Source organism: Phyllostomus hastatus, unplaced genomic scaffold (assembly GCF_019186645.2).
Source record: "Phyllostomus hastatus isolate PE091 unplaced genomic scaffold, TTU_PhHast_1.1 phas_contig_147, whole genome shotgun sequence".
NCBI lineage: Eukaryota > Metazoa > Chordata > Mammalia > Chiroptera > Phyllostomidae > Phyllostomus > Phyllostomus hastatus.
Genome location: NW_025333603.1, coordinates 6,245,810 through 6,264,629, shown reverse-complemented (window position 1 = coordinate 6,264,629; position 18,820 = coordinate 6,245,810). Strand labels below are relative to the sequence as shown.

The 18,820-nt window shown below is 36.1% G+C and overlaps 1 protein-coding gene across 10 annotated transcripts in view; it reads right to left on the bottom strand.

Annotated features, from left to right (window-relative positions):
• TUT4 (terminal uridylyl transferase 4) overlaps window positions 1-18,820 on the bottom strand; it is a 124,325-nt gene that overhangs the window by 81,737 nt on the left and 23,768 nt on the right. For 9 of the 10 annotated variants that reach the window (XR_006787927.1, XM_045858442.1, XM_045858432.1 and 6 more), the window contains 3 exons: window positions 15,339-16,219; window positions 7,957-8,120; window positions 3,012-3,128 (listed from right to left, as the gene is read on the bottom strand). Coding sequence is in view for 9 of the 10 variants with exons in the window: in XM_045858442.1 (XP_045714398.1) it covers window positions 3,012-3,128; window positions 7,957-8,120; window positions 15,339-16,128 (1,071 nt within the window). In the remaining variant the exon portion in view is untranslated. Of the gene's footprint in view, window positions 1-3,011; window positions 3,129-4,908; window positions 5,051-7,956; window positions 8,121-15,338; window positions 16,220-18,820 lie in introns of those variants that run through there. The other variant, XM_045858488.1, reaches the window with a different exon arrangement.

Below are 18,820 nucleotides of genomic sequence, written 5' to 3'. Positions count from 1 at the left end.
TCTGTAAGTTCGACTGAATCCTTTTTATATCCTCTGTATCTCTATTTGATTTTCTGAACATCCAGAAATATAGTTTACTGCCTTAATGTCCTTCTCTGCTAATTTTACGGTGTAAGTTCAAAGCCAGAATTAATTACCTAATTTTTCTCATCTTGCTTTGTACTTTCCTGCTCCCTTGTATGCCTGAGAATTTTTGACTGAGTGCCAAACAATGTAAACTTTGGGGGGGGAGTGACAAATATTTTGTATTTTTATGAATATTCTCAAGCTTTGTTCTATAATGACATTAAATACTTCTAAACAGTTTATCCTTTTGGGTGCTGCCTTCAAGGTAGTTTATTTGGGACCAGACCATGTTTACTTTACGGTTAAACATTCTCTACTTCTGAACCAAGAAACTTCTAAGTATTCTACCCAATACCCCATAAAATATCAGGTTTTCCAGTCTGAATAGTGGGAAAATACTACTCCCAGTCCTGTGTGAGCACAAAGCACTATTCTAATTCTCTCAGATGATTCTTTCCGTGGCTTTAGGAAGCATTGTACATGCATGCACCAATCGGTCTGATGCTGAATACTCTTGAGAGGACTTTCATAGATCTCTGGATTTCTCTATATAGCTTCTTCTTTTTTGTTACTCTATCATGCAAACTCTAGTCACTGTGAACTCAAGTCCCTCTTCTCAACTCTGGAAGTCCATAGGGTTTTCCTCCCTGCAGTGCATTCTGGGAACTCTTTCAAACTGGATTATCACTGGGCCCATCTCATTTGTTTTCCATTCACTGCCTGCCCTTCATTGCTTAAAAAACAGCTATTTCTGCCTTATATTGTTGTTGTTACTATTACAAGGAGGTAAATCAGTCTCTGTTACGTAACTTCATCAAAAGTAGAAGTCCAATATGGCTGCTTTTAAGGTTTGTCTATTTGTTTTTTGTAATGTTCTAAAATACTTTATATTATGAGGTCTGTCCAGAAAAAGTCCAACCATTGTTAATATAATGAGAACAGTTTGTGCAACATCAATGTAACCTGGCAGCCAAGGAGAGTGGACTGAAATGTGCACATGTGAACAATGACAACTTCACTGTACTACAGTTGGAGGTTGGAATTGGAAGTACATTTTGTTGGAGATGTAGACGCCGTTGAGTGAGCACGAGTAGTACACTGTATGGCCATTGCATTCAAAATAACTGAGCAAGTAGAGTAACAAATCTGCATCAAGCTTTGCATTAAAAGCTTGATCATTCCTCTGGGCAAACTATTCAGATGATTCAGAAAGCCAAAGCAATGAGCAACTGGTGATTGAGAGCTTCATCATGGCAACATGTCCACTCATGAATCAGTCTTGGGCAGAGTTTTTTGGCAAAATATCAAATCATCCAGGTGACTCATCCCACTACAGCCTAGATTTGGCAACCTGCAACTTCTGGCTTTTCCCACAACTAAAATCACCTTCGAAAGGGACGAGATTTCAAACTATCTATGAGATTCAAGAAATTACAATAGAGCAGCCCTGGCAATTGTGTGAGGGCCCAAGGTGCCCACTTTGAAGGGGACTGAGGTGTCATTGTCCCATGTACAATGTTTCTTGTATCTGCTTCGATAAATGTCTCTATTTTTCATGTTACATGGCTAGATACAGTCTGGACAGACTTTGTATATATAATGCGCATTGGCTTTAAGTTTCTTGTTCAGAATTTCCTGAGCTTCCTGAAATAATCAGCATCTTTCAACATTTCTTCAAACTTCTCAGAGATACTAACTCTCCTTAACCACCATTTTGTCCCTCTTCTATTAAGTTTTCTGAAGTTCAAATTAAATCAAAATTGTAAGCTGGTAAAATCTGAATGATTTCTTTTCCTTCTAAGTTCCTGATTTTCTTCAACAAAATCATTTCTGTTTAGGAAAAATACAGTGAGCACCTACTATGTGTCAAATACTGTCCTAAGCAATGCAGAAACAAAATTATGTAAGAAACTAAATTTGCCCTGAAGTCTAAAAAAGGACAGAAGACATTTACATTTATAGTACACTGTGTAAGGTTTTCTGGTCAAGTGCTATGGGAGCAGAGAAGGAACACCTAACCCTGACTTATTGGGAAGGTCAGGTGAAAAAGTATTTCTCAGAGAGGATATACAAATGCAGACTTAAAGATAAGAGGTTATATATTATAACTTTAAAAAGAAAAAATTAAAATAGCTAGAATACTAGTAGATTTTAAAAAGAAAAAAATACCCTGCTCATATCTATGTCAATGAAATTCTGTAATAAAAATAACTGAAGAACTAAGAATTCTTAAAGTCTAAATTTCATAAGGTCCCGCATGGTCTGGACTTCTCAACTTCACTGCACACCATTTTCCTCCGAACTTTGCGTCACTCATGCTAGAACTAGATTCTTTCAGTTCCTCATACACCATGTCCTTTCCTGACTTAGAGATCTTTATTCATGCTGCTTTTTTGTGTAAAATGCTCTCATCTTACCCCTTTACACCACTCACCCTTTTGCCTTTTAAACTCTTACTTCAAGGTTCAACTCAAATGTTCACTTTCTCAGAGTAACTACCCCTATTCTAGACTAAGAAAAATACTCTTGGACACTTCTTTAGCACCAAATTTCCCCCTTTAACAAAACTTATGATACTTAAATCCTTAGTCAATGGATGCCTTCACCAATACTTTACAAACTCTGAGGGCGGGAACCACGACTATCTTCTTCACCACTGCCCAGACCTAAGCACATAAAAACTCAAGAAATCTTATCAGTTGGAGTAACTACACATGACAGTTTTAAATAGAGAAATCAAGAGACTTTAGAATGAGAAAACTGTTCTCTAAAAAAGCTCCCCTCCTGACTATGTAAAATAATAAGGGTAAGGACAACCTTCAACCCTGTCACTTCATTTACTAATATACAACTGGGTAAATATCGCATTTTTACTATCATAAATAAAAATACATTTAATACGGTTTTACCATTCAAAAATAAAACATTTTGTAATAAAAACTTACCAAAATGTTTTTCTTATGTCGTTTTTCCTTTATATGTTTATGAGCTCCCTGGATATTTTCAATGTGAATTAAGCAAAGTTTGCATAGATACCGACAATTGGTATATTCTGGTGAGCGCTGAAAAGTTAAGAAAACAGACCAGTAATTTTTTTTACTATATATTTTTTACTATGTATTGTTTACTATATTATGTAAATACAACAGAAAAAATAAGCATTGAAGGAATAAGTTTTTACTAAACAAATCAGTACTTACATACCCAAGAGAAAGTTAGCTGTTCTTTTCAAAAGTTATCATAGAATATTATCATACACTAATTTCAAACAATATCATGAAAATGCTGAATGTTTTATACTTATCTAATATACTCTTCAGAACCCAATGTGAAATAAGAAAGGCAGTCTTATTACTAAGTCTTATTCCAATGCTGCCCCAAAAATTAGTTTTGAATTTCAGTTTATAAAAAACAGAATCCACCCTCAACTAGGGGATACAAAAGAATGAATTGCAAATATGGGAGACAATTCCAAAGCCGAGTTCCAAAAACACTCCAATCACAATCTCATGGGAATGGATAACCTCTGAAGAATATTACTCTGAAAGAAACAATTCTGACACATGAAAAGTATCAGTCATAATACTTTAGTCATACTTTACATATGAGTATATTCTTTAAATAATAAAAATCTTAACAATTCCAAAGTGCCCCTTATGTGCCAGGTACCTTCTTGGGTGTTTCACATACAATGAGACTTTTTTTAAATGTTAACTGAGGATATATTTATTGATTTGAGAAAGAGGGAGGGAGAAACAGCAATATGAGAAATATCTATCAGTTGCCTCCTCTACACACCCTGACAAGGAACTGAATCCACAACCTAGGTATGTGCCCTGACTGGGGATCAAACCCACAAACTTTTGGTGTACTGGATGACACTCCAAGCAACTGTGCCACCCAGCCAGGGCTACAATGTGACATTCTAATTCCCCTAATAATCTAATTAGATGGGCATTATCTTTATTTATAGTTGTAAAAACAAAAGTTCAAAGAGCTTGCACTTTCTCAAGGATATAACATTAAGTGAGAGATGCTAAATTGAATTTAGCATCTAACTTGAATTTTAGAACATTGTTTCTAGTACCTTACACTGGAATTGCAGCAATGCTTAATTTTTATCTCAGATTTATGTTCAAAAGGCTTCAATTCCTGACAAAAAGATTCTCTCACTTCAGTATATTACAAGGTCCATCCGGAAGAAGTCCAACCATTGTTAATATAATGAGAACAGTTTGTGCAACATCAATGTAACCTGGCAGTCAAGGAGAGTGGACTGGAATGTGCATGTGTGAACAATGATAACCTCACTGCACTAGTTTGTAGGGGCTATAAATGTCATTGAGTGTGTATATTGAGTGACTGTCCCATTCAAAATGACTGAGTGAGTAGAGCAAAAAATCTGCATCAAATTTTGCATTAAGTGGAAACTATGATAAGGCCCTGAAGTAAGAATCTGCCTAATATGTTTGAGAAATTGCAAAAAGGCTAGCATGACAAGGCTAGCATAACGAGAAGCCAGATCACAAGGTCCCTTTGTAAGGAGCCTGACTTTTAAGTAAGAAGAAGGCATTGAAGGTTTTTGAATAGAGAATTATAAGATTTAAATAATACTTTAAAAGAATCGCTTGTCTTCTATATTAAGGATATAGGCAGAAAGAGCTAATTTACCATTATGAGCAGACCACTATAATCCAGAAGACAGATGATAGCGGCTTGGCTCAAGGATTAAGAGGGTAAAAATGGCAGGAAGGGTTGAATTCAAGAGCTGAAAGCATAAACACAGAATACCTAAACCCATGAATACTGATGAAGTCACTAAGGGAGTCATGTGTCACTTACCATATGAATTATAAAATGTTCAGACAAGAACATGACTAAATTCCTTTAGTAAGAAAAGTTTAGTAGAAACTGAATGGTGAATCAGCAGGCCTAGGATGACATCTCAATTGACCTTGGATAAAATTGTAACACTGGAGCCTACTTCTTTATAGGTCCCTAAAATGAAATAATAAAAATTGCCCAACCAGGTAAAATAATTCAATTCCACAGTAGCCAGTCTTTATTTAGTGCTTACTACATACCAAGTACTGTACCAAACTTCACTTGTATTATCTTATTTAACCCTTGTAACAGCCCATTATTTTCATCAACTCCATTTTAATGATGATGAAACAGGTTTAAAGTGGTTTAAATAACTTATCCAATGGTATCTAATCAGTAAGTAAAAGAGCTAGATCTAGTGATTCCAAAACCACTTAAACACTAGAAAAACTACCTCTATTACTAACTGTGCAATGTACTGTATTAGGCACAATAGAAATTAACAGAAAAATGTTCTCATTATCAAGAAGCTTCTAGTTTCACAGAAGAGATCATGCAAATTGTTTAAAAACTCCTTTATTATAGTTTCATTTTATTTAACCAGTAAACAAACACACTAATAAATATTAAGGTTTCTGCAGAACAGCTAAAATAATTTCTGGGCATGGAGAGACTCAGTATTTCCAAGTCAATATTTAATAATCACTACTGGGAATTTTACCCTTTTTTAAAATTTTACTGATTATGCTGTTATAGTTATCCCGGTTTTTCCCACTTTGCCCCCTACATCCAGCAACCCCCACTACCTCATACAATCCCTACACCTCTGTTCATGCCCATGGGTCATTCATATGAGTTCTTTGGCTTCTCCATTTCATCTACTGTACTATATATCCCTGTGGCTATATACTGGAAGCTCAGTTGGTTAGAACGTCATCCTGATACACCAACATTGCAGGTTCAATCCTTAGTCAGAGAACATACAAGAAGCAACCAATGGTAAGTGTAACAACAAATTGATGTTTCTCTCTCTCTCTAAAAATCAACTGAAAAATAAAGAGTATACTGTATTGAAAACAAAAGGTTCTGGAGGGCTTGAGAAACAAAGAGATGTCAGAAAGAAAAGAGACTACAGACATCTCTGCTGGTATTGGTACACTGATTTTATCTGTTTAAATTCAACAACAAATAAAATGTTTCCATGTTTCTAAGCTTTTCTTTCAGCCTACACCATTCTTCCTTACTACCATCAAATATCTATTCCACCCGAACTTCTTCCTTCTTCCAAGACCTGATCTTTCCCACTTCATATCCTATCTTCCCATCCAGTCCCCCACTTATTTTTCTTGAAACACATTTTTCACATTTCCTTTACATATCCCATATAATTTATGTACACCACTCTTCCACACCCACCTGGTCCACTCCTAGTCACTCCTTTTGACTCCAGTGTCACCTCCACACAAAGCATTCCCCAACTGATACTTCTCCACCCCAACTCAAGTTGGTCATTCCTTTGTCCAAAATTCCATTTTAAAGTAATACTATTTTTTTTACTACTATTATGGTTTACTTACATGTCTTTAATTAGTAAACTCCTAGAAAACCAGTATCATGGTTTTTTTTTGGGGGGGGGGAGGGTTGCAACATCATGTTTTTAAAAATGCCACGCATGCCCCATTTCAACTTTTATCACCATATCATGGCACACAAAGGCACTCAATGTTTACCTTGGCAATGAAGATCCAGAATAGCTACTAATTCCAGGCTTATGAAAGGGAAAGTGAGAGGAAAGACAGAACTAAGTAAAACAGCAAACTGCAATAAAAGGATTCTAACTAGGACCTTGTCAGACTCACCATACAACCCAAACTCTCTCCTACATTATGAGCCTATACACTTTGATATTCCTTTCTATCTTCATAGGGTGACTACTCTGTCACAAGTTGTATTAATAACCCAGGATTGCCCTCTTCAATTTAGCTATGACCTCCTTTTTCTAAACTATACAAAATCAGATCCTTTATTATTTACCAAAAATGATGATGTATTTCCTTGATTGCATACTCACAAATATCTCAAGTACCTATTTGTGAACAGACTAATTTATTATTCATTCCTTCAATATCTAGCAATGTTTTTATTAAGGCTAGGAATGTATACTTCTAAGTTAAAACATTAATTAGTACTCAGGAACAAGATACCAATGGCTAGAATAGTTCCTAATACATACATGTTCAGTAAATATGTAAGAAAAAAAGGTGTTGAAAAAAACAGTAAAAGGAAGAGATAAAAGCTGGCAGGAGGGGAGGAAGTCTAGAACATCATGTTGTATTTTCTAATTAATTTCTGTCAGTCCAAATAACTGTTAGCTTCTAATGGGCAGAAACTGTGCCATATTCACCAATAAATTCCCCATGCCTAGCTCATTTACCTAAAACATAACAAGAACTTAGCATCTATTTGATGATTAAATAAATCAAGCGTCAGCAAACTTCTTCCATTAAGAGACAAAGTAATGTTTTGGTAAATATTTCATGCTCTGGTAAATGGTAAATATTTTATGCTTTGTGGGCCATATATTCCTTATAGCAACTACTCAACTCAATTTTGCCATGGTGGCACAAAAACAGCCACAGACAGACAATATGTAAACAAATGGGGATGGCTATGTTCCAATAGAAACTTGTTTACAAAAACAAAAGGCTAAGTGTATTTACCACACTTTAAAAAACACAAAACCCCAAAAAACAAAAATAAGAGAACAGGCCATAGTTCTTCAACCTCTGGGATAAATAAATGAAGTCAGACTCATAGATGTAATTAAGGATTTGCTTTAAAAAGGGAGAAAAGGAAGAAAGGAAGGAAGGAAGGAAGGAAGGAAGGAAGGAAGGAAGGAAGGGAGGAAGGGAGGGAGGAAGGGAGGAAGGGAGGGAGGAAGGGGTACACAAAGATGAATGCTATCTCTGCCTTAGGAATAGAAGAAAAATTTAAAAAGCTGTACTTGAGAAAGAAAGGTTATGGAACACACATTTTCTTCCAAATAACTAAAACAATATAGTATACTTTTTCAAGTCGAAAGATGTGATCTCTTTCTAAGCGTTCTTCTGCTTGTTTTAAGCCTAGCCTCTGCTCAGGTGTCAATGTAGATTCATCTATCACAGTGGCATTTTCTAAATAGTCCATCTCCGAAGAATTTTCTTTATTAGATTCATCATTCTTCATTTTACCTAGAAAAGGAAGCAATCATTTAGTTACCATCATCAGAACTGGTACATTTTTTAAAACGTAATTAAAAACAGATGTTCAATTTATACACACACACACAAGAAAATATTCTTTCCTTGGTTGTGTAAGTTGGCATACCTACATAAAATGTAAGTAAGAGATATACATGGTATCAAAATTCACAAAGAAAAATCTACTACACAGGTTAAATGCCTATCTGTTTTTACAACATACCTATCAAAAGAGACAAATATGACTGAGACTTACTATACAAGGCTAACATAACCATCTTGTGGAAGCTCTGAAGTAAATATGATAAAAAGCTCTTTTAAGTCCCAAAGATTAGTCATTGAACTAAAGTCACTTCAGTAACTTTATCACTACACACTAGCAGCTAAAAGAACATACATACTCCAGACCACAAACCCACACCTGGCTCCTCCTTCTTTGCTTTCAATGAACTCATATATATCTCCACCACATCAATATTTTTTCTTAGCCTCCTAACTACATTGCAATCTCTTTAAGACATAGCCTATGTGCTTTCATCTTTGTATTTGCAGCACCTAGCAATACATACCTGGTATTCAGTAGAGGTTCAACCATCAGTATGATTTTTTTTAAATACAAATTGAACCATGTTATTCTCTTGCTTAAAATACTTAAAAATCCTTCTCAAAGAGTCAGAGTGGAGTTTAAACTCTCTAGCATATTACACAAGACCTTACCTTCATAAAGGTAGTAAACAGAATACAATAATTCCAAGTTATAATAAGTGCTATAAAGGAAAAAAGCAAGTAACTGAGAGGAAAACCAACTTTAGCTATGGGAGTCAGGAAAGGTGTATTTAAAAGTTTAAGCTAAGACCTCAATAAAGAGAGCTATGCTGTCTGTATTTCTAAACTTACATCCTGTTCTAACACCTGTCACTTTATTCATACCAAATGTGCTAGAATGGATCACTGCTACTTCAAGTCTCAATGCCTTTACATACACTGTTCACTCTACCATCAAAGCCCTCTCCACTTAAATTAGTAATGTTTACTTTTTCTGCATATCTATTATCTCTCTATTGTCTCTATTATCTCACATTTGCACAGTAACGTAACTTATATTTATCTCTCCCCTACACTAGATGAGATGAATTCCATGATGTCAATGACTAGGTCTTATTTAACTGTGTACCTTCAGATTTAAATACAATGCCTGGACCAGAGATGACACTTAATAAAAGTGATGAAGAAATTAATCTGGATATATCCAAAAGCACATCTAAAAGTAAATGCTCACAGATAATCAACAAATCTCTCCATTCTTCTTTTTTTTTAATTCCATTCTTCTCTTAAAAGTCAGCTACATGCCATCTACAAGAACTCTGAGGATCAATTCTACCTTTTGATAGCACTGTTTTTTCTGAACAAAACAGAAACATTATGCCTATGGAGGTGATGTCTCTCATACCACAAAAGTAAAGAATAGGAAGGTGAACTCATATAAAGATGTTATATGAAGGCTTTTAAATTATTGTCAGGAGGACAATGATGCACCATGAGCAATCTGCAAGTGTGTTCTAGTATTTGGAAAAATAACTTTGTTTTTTTAGTAATAACTTTATTATGGAAATGAAAAAGAAAAGGTGAAATCCTCCTATTTCAACAGTTCATGAAAAAGGACAGCAGCAAGACAATAATGTAATATTCTATCCTTCTCTGTATGTACAACTTGCCCTGCATGACTATAATTTAAGAAACACTTAGCTAACCTAGTGACACTTCTAATGTTTGAATCCTTTTTATAGTGTCTTTATGGAAGAGTTTGGCCTCCTCTTCTCTGCTTTTGTGGTAGGAGTGATATCACTTCCCAAGGCACATCAGCAAATCCTGCAATATTATAATTTCTACCAATATAAAGAATTAGAGAAAACTACCTTTCTTTAAAAGCAGAGTTTTAAATATTAAAATTAAAATCAGATTATTTAATTTCCTGAAATCAACATTAAAATTAAATAACATCAGGCAGAATTTCCCAAACTTTGTTTCAAAGAACACTAGTTCCTTAAGATGTTAATACTCTCACAAAACAAGAGTTGAAAACAGGTAGTCATACAAAAACCTGTACCTGAATAATTACGGCAACACTATTCACAACAGTCAAAAGGTGGAAACAACTCAAATGCCCATCCATAAATAAATGAAGAAACAAAACATGACATACCTATACAATGGGATATTATCATTCAGCTGCCTTAGGTCAGGCTGCCATTACAAAGTAAGACAGACTGGGTGGCTTAAACAACAGAAATTTGTTTTCTCACAGTTCTGGAGACAGGAAAGTCAAGAATAAGGTGCCACCAGGGTTGGAGTCTGATGAGAGTTCTCTCTCCTTAGATTGTAGACAGCCACCTGACCTGGCCTTTCCTTTCTCAGTGCAGGCACTGAGAAAAATCTTCCTCTTCCTCTTCTTATAAGGTCTTTAATCCTATGGGCTTAGGACCCCACCCTTACAACCTCATTTAATCTTAACTATCTCCTAAAAGCCCTTATATCCAAATACAATCACATTGGGCATTAGGGATTCAACAAGGAATTTTGAGAAGACACAATTCAGTCTATAGCATCAGCATTCAAAGAGAAAGAAGTACCAGTATATACTATATAAATGAACCTTGAAAACATGATGGTTGCCCTGGCTCGTATAGCTCAGTAGATTGAGTGCCGGCCTTCAAACCAAAGGGTCGCCAGCTCGATTCCCAGTCGGGGCACATGCCTGGGTTGCAGTCCAGGTCAGACCCTCAGTGGGGGGCTCACGAGAGGTAACCACATACTGATGTTTCTCTCCCTCTATTTCTCCCTCCTTCCCCTCTAAAATAAATAAATAAAATCTTAAAAAAAAAACCATGGTGGTTAATGATGGAAGCCAGAAACACAAAAAAAACACCTATTTTAAGATTCCATTTCTATAAAATATCTAGAATAGGAAAACACATAGAAACGAAAGCCAATTAGTGGTTGTCTGAGGCTGAGTTAAGTGAGAAATGGGTTTCCTTTAGGGGTGATGAAAAATTTCTGCAATTAAAACAGTAGTGATGGTTGTACAACACTGTAAGTGTTCTTAATGGCACTGAACTGCACCTTTAAAATCATTAAAATGGTATATTTTATATGTCTTATACCATAAAAAATTGTTAGATATAGTTATCATATGATTCAGCAATTTGACTCCAACATATATATTCAGGACAAATGAAAACATACGAATACATCCACACAAAAACTTTTAAACCAATGTTCATAGCAGCATTACTGATAATAGCCAAATGATGGAAACAATTCAAATATCTATCAACTGATGAAAGGATAAACAAAATGTGATACAGCCATATAATGAAATATTATTCAGCAATAAAAAGGAATGATATATTGATATATGTATATTACCACAGAGAGATAAATCTTTTTTTTAATCCTCACCCAAGGATATGCTTATTGATTTCAGAGGGAGAGGGAGGAAAGGAGGGAAGGAGATAGAGAAAGAGAGGGAGAAATACTGATCTGTCTCCCATATGTAGCCCAACCAGGGACCAAACCCACAACCTAGGTATGTGCCCTGACCAGGAATCAAACCCACAACCTTTTGGTGTACAAGACAATGCTCCAATCAATTGAGCCACCAAGCCAGGACAACATGGATGAATCTTGAAAACATTATGCTAAATAAAAAAGCCAGACACAAAAGGCTACATGCTGTATGATTCCATGTACATAAAACAGACAGAGAAGGTAGATTAGTGGCTGGCAGTGGTTTGAGGCCCTCCCATATTTTTCTTTTGGGGGTAATGAAAATATCAGGAATTAGACAATGGTGATGTCTACATGACATTTGAATATACTAAAACCCACTAAATTATATACTTTTAAATGACAAATTTTATGGCACATGAATTATATCTCAACAGTTCTATAAGATACATTAAAAAATTAGACAGATGGTGACAAGGACTATGGAAGAAAATTAAATGGGTAAAAGGAATAAGAGTATGAAGAGGTAGAGGTGAAGGCTGTAAATTTTAGATAAGCGATCCAGCAAAAGTCTTACTGAAAAAATGAAGGAGGTAAGAGAACTAGCCATATGGGTATCTTTGGGAAGAGTGTTCCAGGCAAAGGAAAAGGGAAATGTGAAGGCTATTAGGTGGACATTTGCCTTCACATTTGAGGAACTGAAAGGAAACTATGCAATTGGAGCAGAGAGAGAAAAAAGGCAAAAAATAGATGAATGAGGGCAGAAAAATATGGGAGGACCTCAAACCATTTAGGGCCTTTAAGTCACTGCAAGGACACTGGCTTACTCTGATGTATGAGAAACCACTAAAACATACATGAACAGTAGTTACATGATCTGAATAATTTTAACAGGATCATTCTGGCTGCTATATTAAAAACATAATGAAGGGTATTGTAAGTGAAAGTAAGGAGATCAGTCTGGTTATGCTACTCAAAAGCAAGATCCTGACCAACAGCATCAACTTCACTAGGGAGCTTGTTAGAAATCTAATATCCCAGGCCCCACTCTGTAAACATTCTAAGTCAAAAAATCTCTGGGAATGAAGCCTGAGGATCTGCACTTTAATATGACTCCCAGGTGATTCATATGCCTATTAATGTTTGAGAAGCCCAGATCTAAAATATTTTCCCCTCAAATATTTACTAGGCTCACTCTCTCACTTCTTTCAAGTATTTGCTCTAACATCACCTTCTCAGTGACAATTTAAATTTGAAACACCACCACCAGACAGGGTAGTATCATTCCCTATAACCTTTATCACCATCTAACTATACACTTTCGTTATTTACTATATTTGCTGTTTGTCTCCTCCCACTTAGAATATTAATTCCATAAGAGCAATGTGTCTGTTTTGTTCACTGCCATAATCCGAGCTACTAGATCAGTACCTGACACACAGCAGACTCCCAGAAAAATATTAACTGAATGAATAAATGGCTAAAGAAAAAATGGTGGAAGTGCTAGGTGGGAGCTAAAGTTAGGCCTAATAGAAATTAGCCCACTAATCTCAGGTGGGCACAGGAGCAATCAAATTTCCATAAAGCCTGGTAAGTCCAAAGAGACAATGATCCAGATATAAAGGTTTTATTTTATTTACTAAGTGGTAATCTAATAAGAAATATTTCAAATATTATTAATTTGGATTTTTTCATATAACTGCTAAAGTTATATGACTTCAAGGCAGATATTATACACATTAAAGAGAATTCTTTAAAACAGGAGAAGCACTTATTTAATAAGAATGATTGCTATGCAGAACTGTACATCATTTTTATTAACATGCCAAACGAAGTCTCCAAAAAAGACTTCTACTCGGTCTACTGGTTCCCTTAAGCCAGCTCAGCTGTTCTCCATGTTAACAAATAACAAAAGTGCACTCTACTAGATTTTCTCACTTAACCTGCCTAACAGAGGCAGCAGCATCTCTACTTTTTATAAAATGAGGAAATTGAGAAACATTTTAAGAGATAAACAACTTACACAAGATTACAAGATGGGCGGGGAAGATTGGCTTCAAAACCTATGGGATTTTACTCCAGGGCCCACCCTCTTAGCTATCCCACTATCACCTCACTTATTTTAAAAATATAATCTTTAAAACAGATTTTTTACTAATTCAAGTAATAAGAACCTCATAAGTGACCTCACTGCACTTGTTTTTTTGCCAACTTCAATCATTCGACTTATTATCATGTTTAAATTTACCACATCTAAACTCTACAAGTACTATTATTTATTTGATACTGTCCTCAAAATACTTTTATTGGCCTTGTCCTAAGTCTTATCTATAATATTATAAAGTTGTTATCTTATATACCTAAAGATACTACTATCAATATACAACAATCTCTGTACCACCATAAATAAAGAGCTATTTCTGAACTCTGTACCAGTGTTTCTCAAAGCATGGTAAATAAGGATTTAAAAGTAGCTTTTATGTTTTTTGTCTATACATCAAGAAAAGGCTTTATTCTTTTAACCACAGAAACATTAAGAAAAACACTGCCGAAGAGAAATCATTAAAATCAGAATTAAAGCACTCAACAGACAAGGACAATATTTATAAACAATTAATTAACCTCAGAGTAAAATCCCAGAAGAAAATGAACTTTACACCAATGACTCTCAATTAAACCGCAACAGTATCCTAACCAATCTGTGGTTCCAGTCTTGTTCCCATCAAAGAATCTGATGCACTGTAGCCAATCCAAATATATAGATTTGGTATATATATATATATATGTGTGTGTGTGCGTGTGTGTGTGTATATGTATGTATGTATATGTGTGTGTGTGTATAATGCTATATATACCACTACCTAAAACCCTTCAATCGCTTCTCATTGCATGTGTGTGTATATAGCACTTTATATATATATATATATAATGTGTATATGTATAGTGTGTATATATATATATTACTATATATAGAACTACCTAAAACTCTTCAATGGCCTCTCAAAACACTCACAATAAAGTCTGAACTGTTTATAATGTCCTAAAAGAGCCTTCATTCTCCAATTCTTGGGTACTTTTCAGTAGCAATTTTTGTCACTTGCCTCCTCAATTCCCTCTTCTAGTCATGCTGAATCTCAGTCATACCCACAGTCTCACATTTGTATCATGCATTTTTTTCAACCTAAAGTCTAAATGTCTCAATTAGATCATGCGCATTCTCAACTCAAGTTTTTGACATAACTAAATCACTCTATCTGTATCACTCCCATCTAAATAAGCTTCCTTGAGGTTTGGGGCTTTGGGGTTTGGTTTTGGTTTGGTGTGGTTTTCCATTGTAAACACATGCTTGACATATAATAAAAACTCAATACACACATATTTGGTGAATGAACAAGCAATACATTACCAGGACCATTCAGAAAGAGAATGAGAAGAGGGAGGAGAAAGGGAGAAGGAAGGTGGAAGAAAAGGTGAGGGGAGGAAACATTCTGACTACATTGACTATAGGAGTCACTAAATTTATATTTGCACAGGCTTTTTACCTACCATAATAAACATAAAAGTTCTTTTTCAGCTTAAAGAACCATGTTATTTATGTCCTTCTGAATTACAAAGTGGTTAAAATAAAACTAGGGATTTAGTATTAATGTAGGCAAATCCCTCCAAAAAAGTGACTTGCAGGATAATCTAATTTGTACTTACTCAGATCATCTGATATGTCTTCAATTCCTGAGGCACTATCATCAGATTCACCAGTATTATCTGTAGATGTTTGTTGCTTCTGAGATTGTGGTGAGTTTTCCAGACCAGATCTTTCTCCCTCTACAACATCAATATTCACTTTGTCCAGAGAAGTCAAGGAGCTTGGAATTCTTTTCCCAATCTGTTGTAATTCTGTCTGCCTCATGTTTTCTTTCAACACTAAACTGGGCACCTTCTCTGCTTCTGCTGGTAAATTAGAAACCTTTTCTGACTTCACCTGAGAACTAGGTGTTTTTTCTGCTTTCTTCTGTGAACTAAGTGCCTTTTCTGCTATCACTGCCTGTGAACTGGGTGCCTTTTCTGTTTTCACTGGTGAATTATGTGACTTTGGTGATTTTTCTGCTTTTGCCTGTAAATTGGATGCCTTTTCTACTTTAGCCAGTGAAACAGTTACCTTTTCTGCTCTGACAGGTGAATTAGGTGACTTTTTTGCTTTGCAATGACTTTGATCTCTAAGGACTAACCCCAAATCTTTAGGGCCTGGAACACTGGCAGCATTTACTTTACATGATTTAACTTCTGTTTTTTCTATACAAATATCATTTTGCTTATTTTTTTTACTACTATTCCTATTTGGAGAGCTGGTCCCAATTTCTTTTATGGATTTATCATTTCTGGCTTTCAAAGTTTGATTAGTTACAACTCTAACTGTTCTGCTTTCTTCAGAAAGAGCCCAAGCATTCTTCTTTGGTTCATGATTTTCATTTTTAGAAGTCTTAGACTCTTCCATTATTTGAAAACCTGCTTCTTTCCAATTGTGATATTGTAATATAGCAGATCTCCAGTAGTTTGAATTGTTTCAAATCCAATTTATGCAAGAGCTATGGAATAAAAAAAAAAACATGTTATTTACAATGTAAAAGTCATTTTTCAAAAATTAGTGAGACATAAACTTAAAATTTGTTCTCAAAACTAAAAAATAAAAGGAAAGAAGGACTTCAGGCCAAGATGGAGGCATAAGTGGACACACCGTACCTCCACGCACAACCAAGATAGGGACAACAACAATTTAGAAATAGAATAACATCCCGAAATGACAGAAAATTGATCTGAATGAAAGTCGGACAACCAAGAAGTTGAATTAGACCTGTGCATCCAGACCGGTAGGAGGGGCGGAGACTGAGCAGCCAGGCGCAGGTCACGGAGACCAGAGAGTGGTGGGACCAGGCGCATAAGGCATCCGGGGGGCATGTAAGGCATCTAGGGGCGCGTAAGGCATCTGGGGCACGAAAGACCACAGCAGGTGGACCCTGAGTGCGCAGGCGGCAGCTGGCAGACCAAGGCCCAGGGGTGGCAACCGGCAACCCGCAGACCCAGTGAGGCAGCGATTGTAAAGTAAGGCAGTGCGCACAACCCAGGATCACATCACTGGGAAATAGAGCCTCGGGACATTGATTGAGGACACCTGTGGGAGTTGAGGCGCAGGGAGAGACTCCCAGCCTCACAGGGGAGGTCCTAGGAGGGTCCCACAGCGTGCAGAAGCCCACCCACACAGGAATTGGCACCAGAGGGACCCAGTTTGCTTGGGGGAAGCAGCAGAGGGGATTGAGGTCCCACAGAGAACAGAGCAACCACCATTGTTCCCTCTCAACCCCGCCCCCACATACAATGTCACAACGCAGCAACTGGGGTGCCCTGCCCTGGTGAACACCTAAGACTCCACCCCTTACTGTAACAGGTGCAACCAGATCAAAAAAAAAAGAGAGAGAGAGAGAGAGATGGCTCAAACAAAAGAACAAATCAAAGCCCCAGAACCCATCCTTTTAAGCAACCAAGAGATAGCCAACCTATCAGATGCACAGTTCAAAACACTGGTAATCAGGATGCTCACAGAATTGGTTGATTTTGGTTGCAAATTAGATGAACAAATGGAGGCTACAATAAGACAAATGAAGGAAAATGCACAGGGAACCAATAGTGATGGGAAGGAAACTGGGACTCAAAACAATAGAGTAGACCAGAAGGAAGAAAGAAACAACCAAACAGGAAAGAATGGAGAAATAAGAATTCAAAAAAATGAGGAGAGGCTTAAGAACCTCCAGGACATCTCTAAACGTTCCCACATCTGAATTATAGGGGTACCAGAAGGAGAAGAGGAAGAGCCAGAAACTGAAAACTTATTTGAACAAATAATAAAGGAGAACTTCCCCATTCTGGCAAAGGAAATAGACTTCCAGGAAGTCCAGGAAGCTCAGAGAGTCCCAAAGAAGTTGGACCCAAGAAGGAACACACCAAGGCACATCATAATTACATTAGCCAAGGTAAAAATGAAGGAGAGAATTCTAGAAGCAGCAAGGGATAAGGAGACAGTAACCTACAAAGGAGTTCCCATAGGACTGTCAGCTGATTTCTCAAAAGAGACCTTACAGGCAAGAAGGGGCTGGAAAGAAGTATTCCAAGTTATGAAAGGTAAGGACCTACATCCAAGATTGCTCTATCCAGCCAAGCTTTCATTTAGAATGGAAGGGCAGATAAAGTGCTTCTCAGATAAGGTCAAGTTAAAGGAGTTCATCATCACCAAGCCCTTATTATATGAAATGTTACAGGGACTTATCTAAGAAAAGAAGATAAAAAAAACATGTATAGTAAGATGACAGCAAACTCACAATTATTAACAACCACACCTAAAACAAAACCAGAAGAAACTAAGCAAACAACTAGAACAGCAACAGAACCACAGAAAGGGAGATGACATGAGCAACAGGGGAGTGGGAAGAGGAGAGAGGGGGGAAAGGTACAGAGAATAAGTAGCATAGATGGTAGGTAGAAAATAGACAGGAGGAGGGTAAGAATAGTATGGGAAATATAGAAGCTAAAGAACTTATAACACATGGACATGAACTAAAGGGAGGGAATGTGGGTGCAAGAGGGTATACAGGGTGGAGGGAAGTGAAGGCGAGAAATGGGACAACTGTAATAGCATAATCAATAAAATTTATTTAAAAAAACAAACAAAACAAAAAAATAAGTGGAAAAAATAGTTTAAACTCTGAAAACTATATGAGAAAGAATTAAAGCCCATTTAGTAAGTAATAGCCAAATGCTCATAAAGAAGGTTCTAATGCAATTATGGCAATATGTCACCAAAACAAGGAAATACTGTAACTAAAATGTTTCATGTTACTCAACAAAAATTTCAACTAGAAGGAAAATAATTGTGATATACCACAAATAACATAAACGGGAATGGAACAAAAAAAACACAAGAATTCCAATCTATATGCAACATAAGAAATCAATTCATAAAGTCTAACTGGTAGGATCTTGCTCACGTGACTTTCCTATTAAAACACTACATATTTATGTCACTAACTTTCAAAATTGGCTCTCTAAACATAGGGATACAATTCAACATATTTTTTCTATCTTTGAAGTATAAAAGACTTTAATAAATTCTTCTGAGATTAAAAAAAATTTTAAAC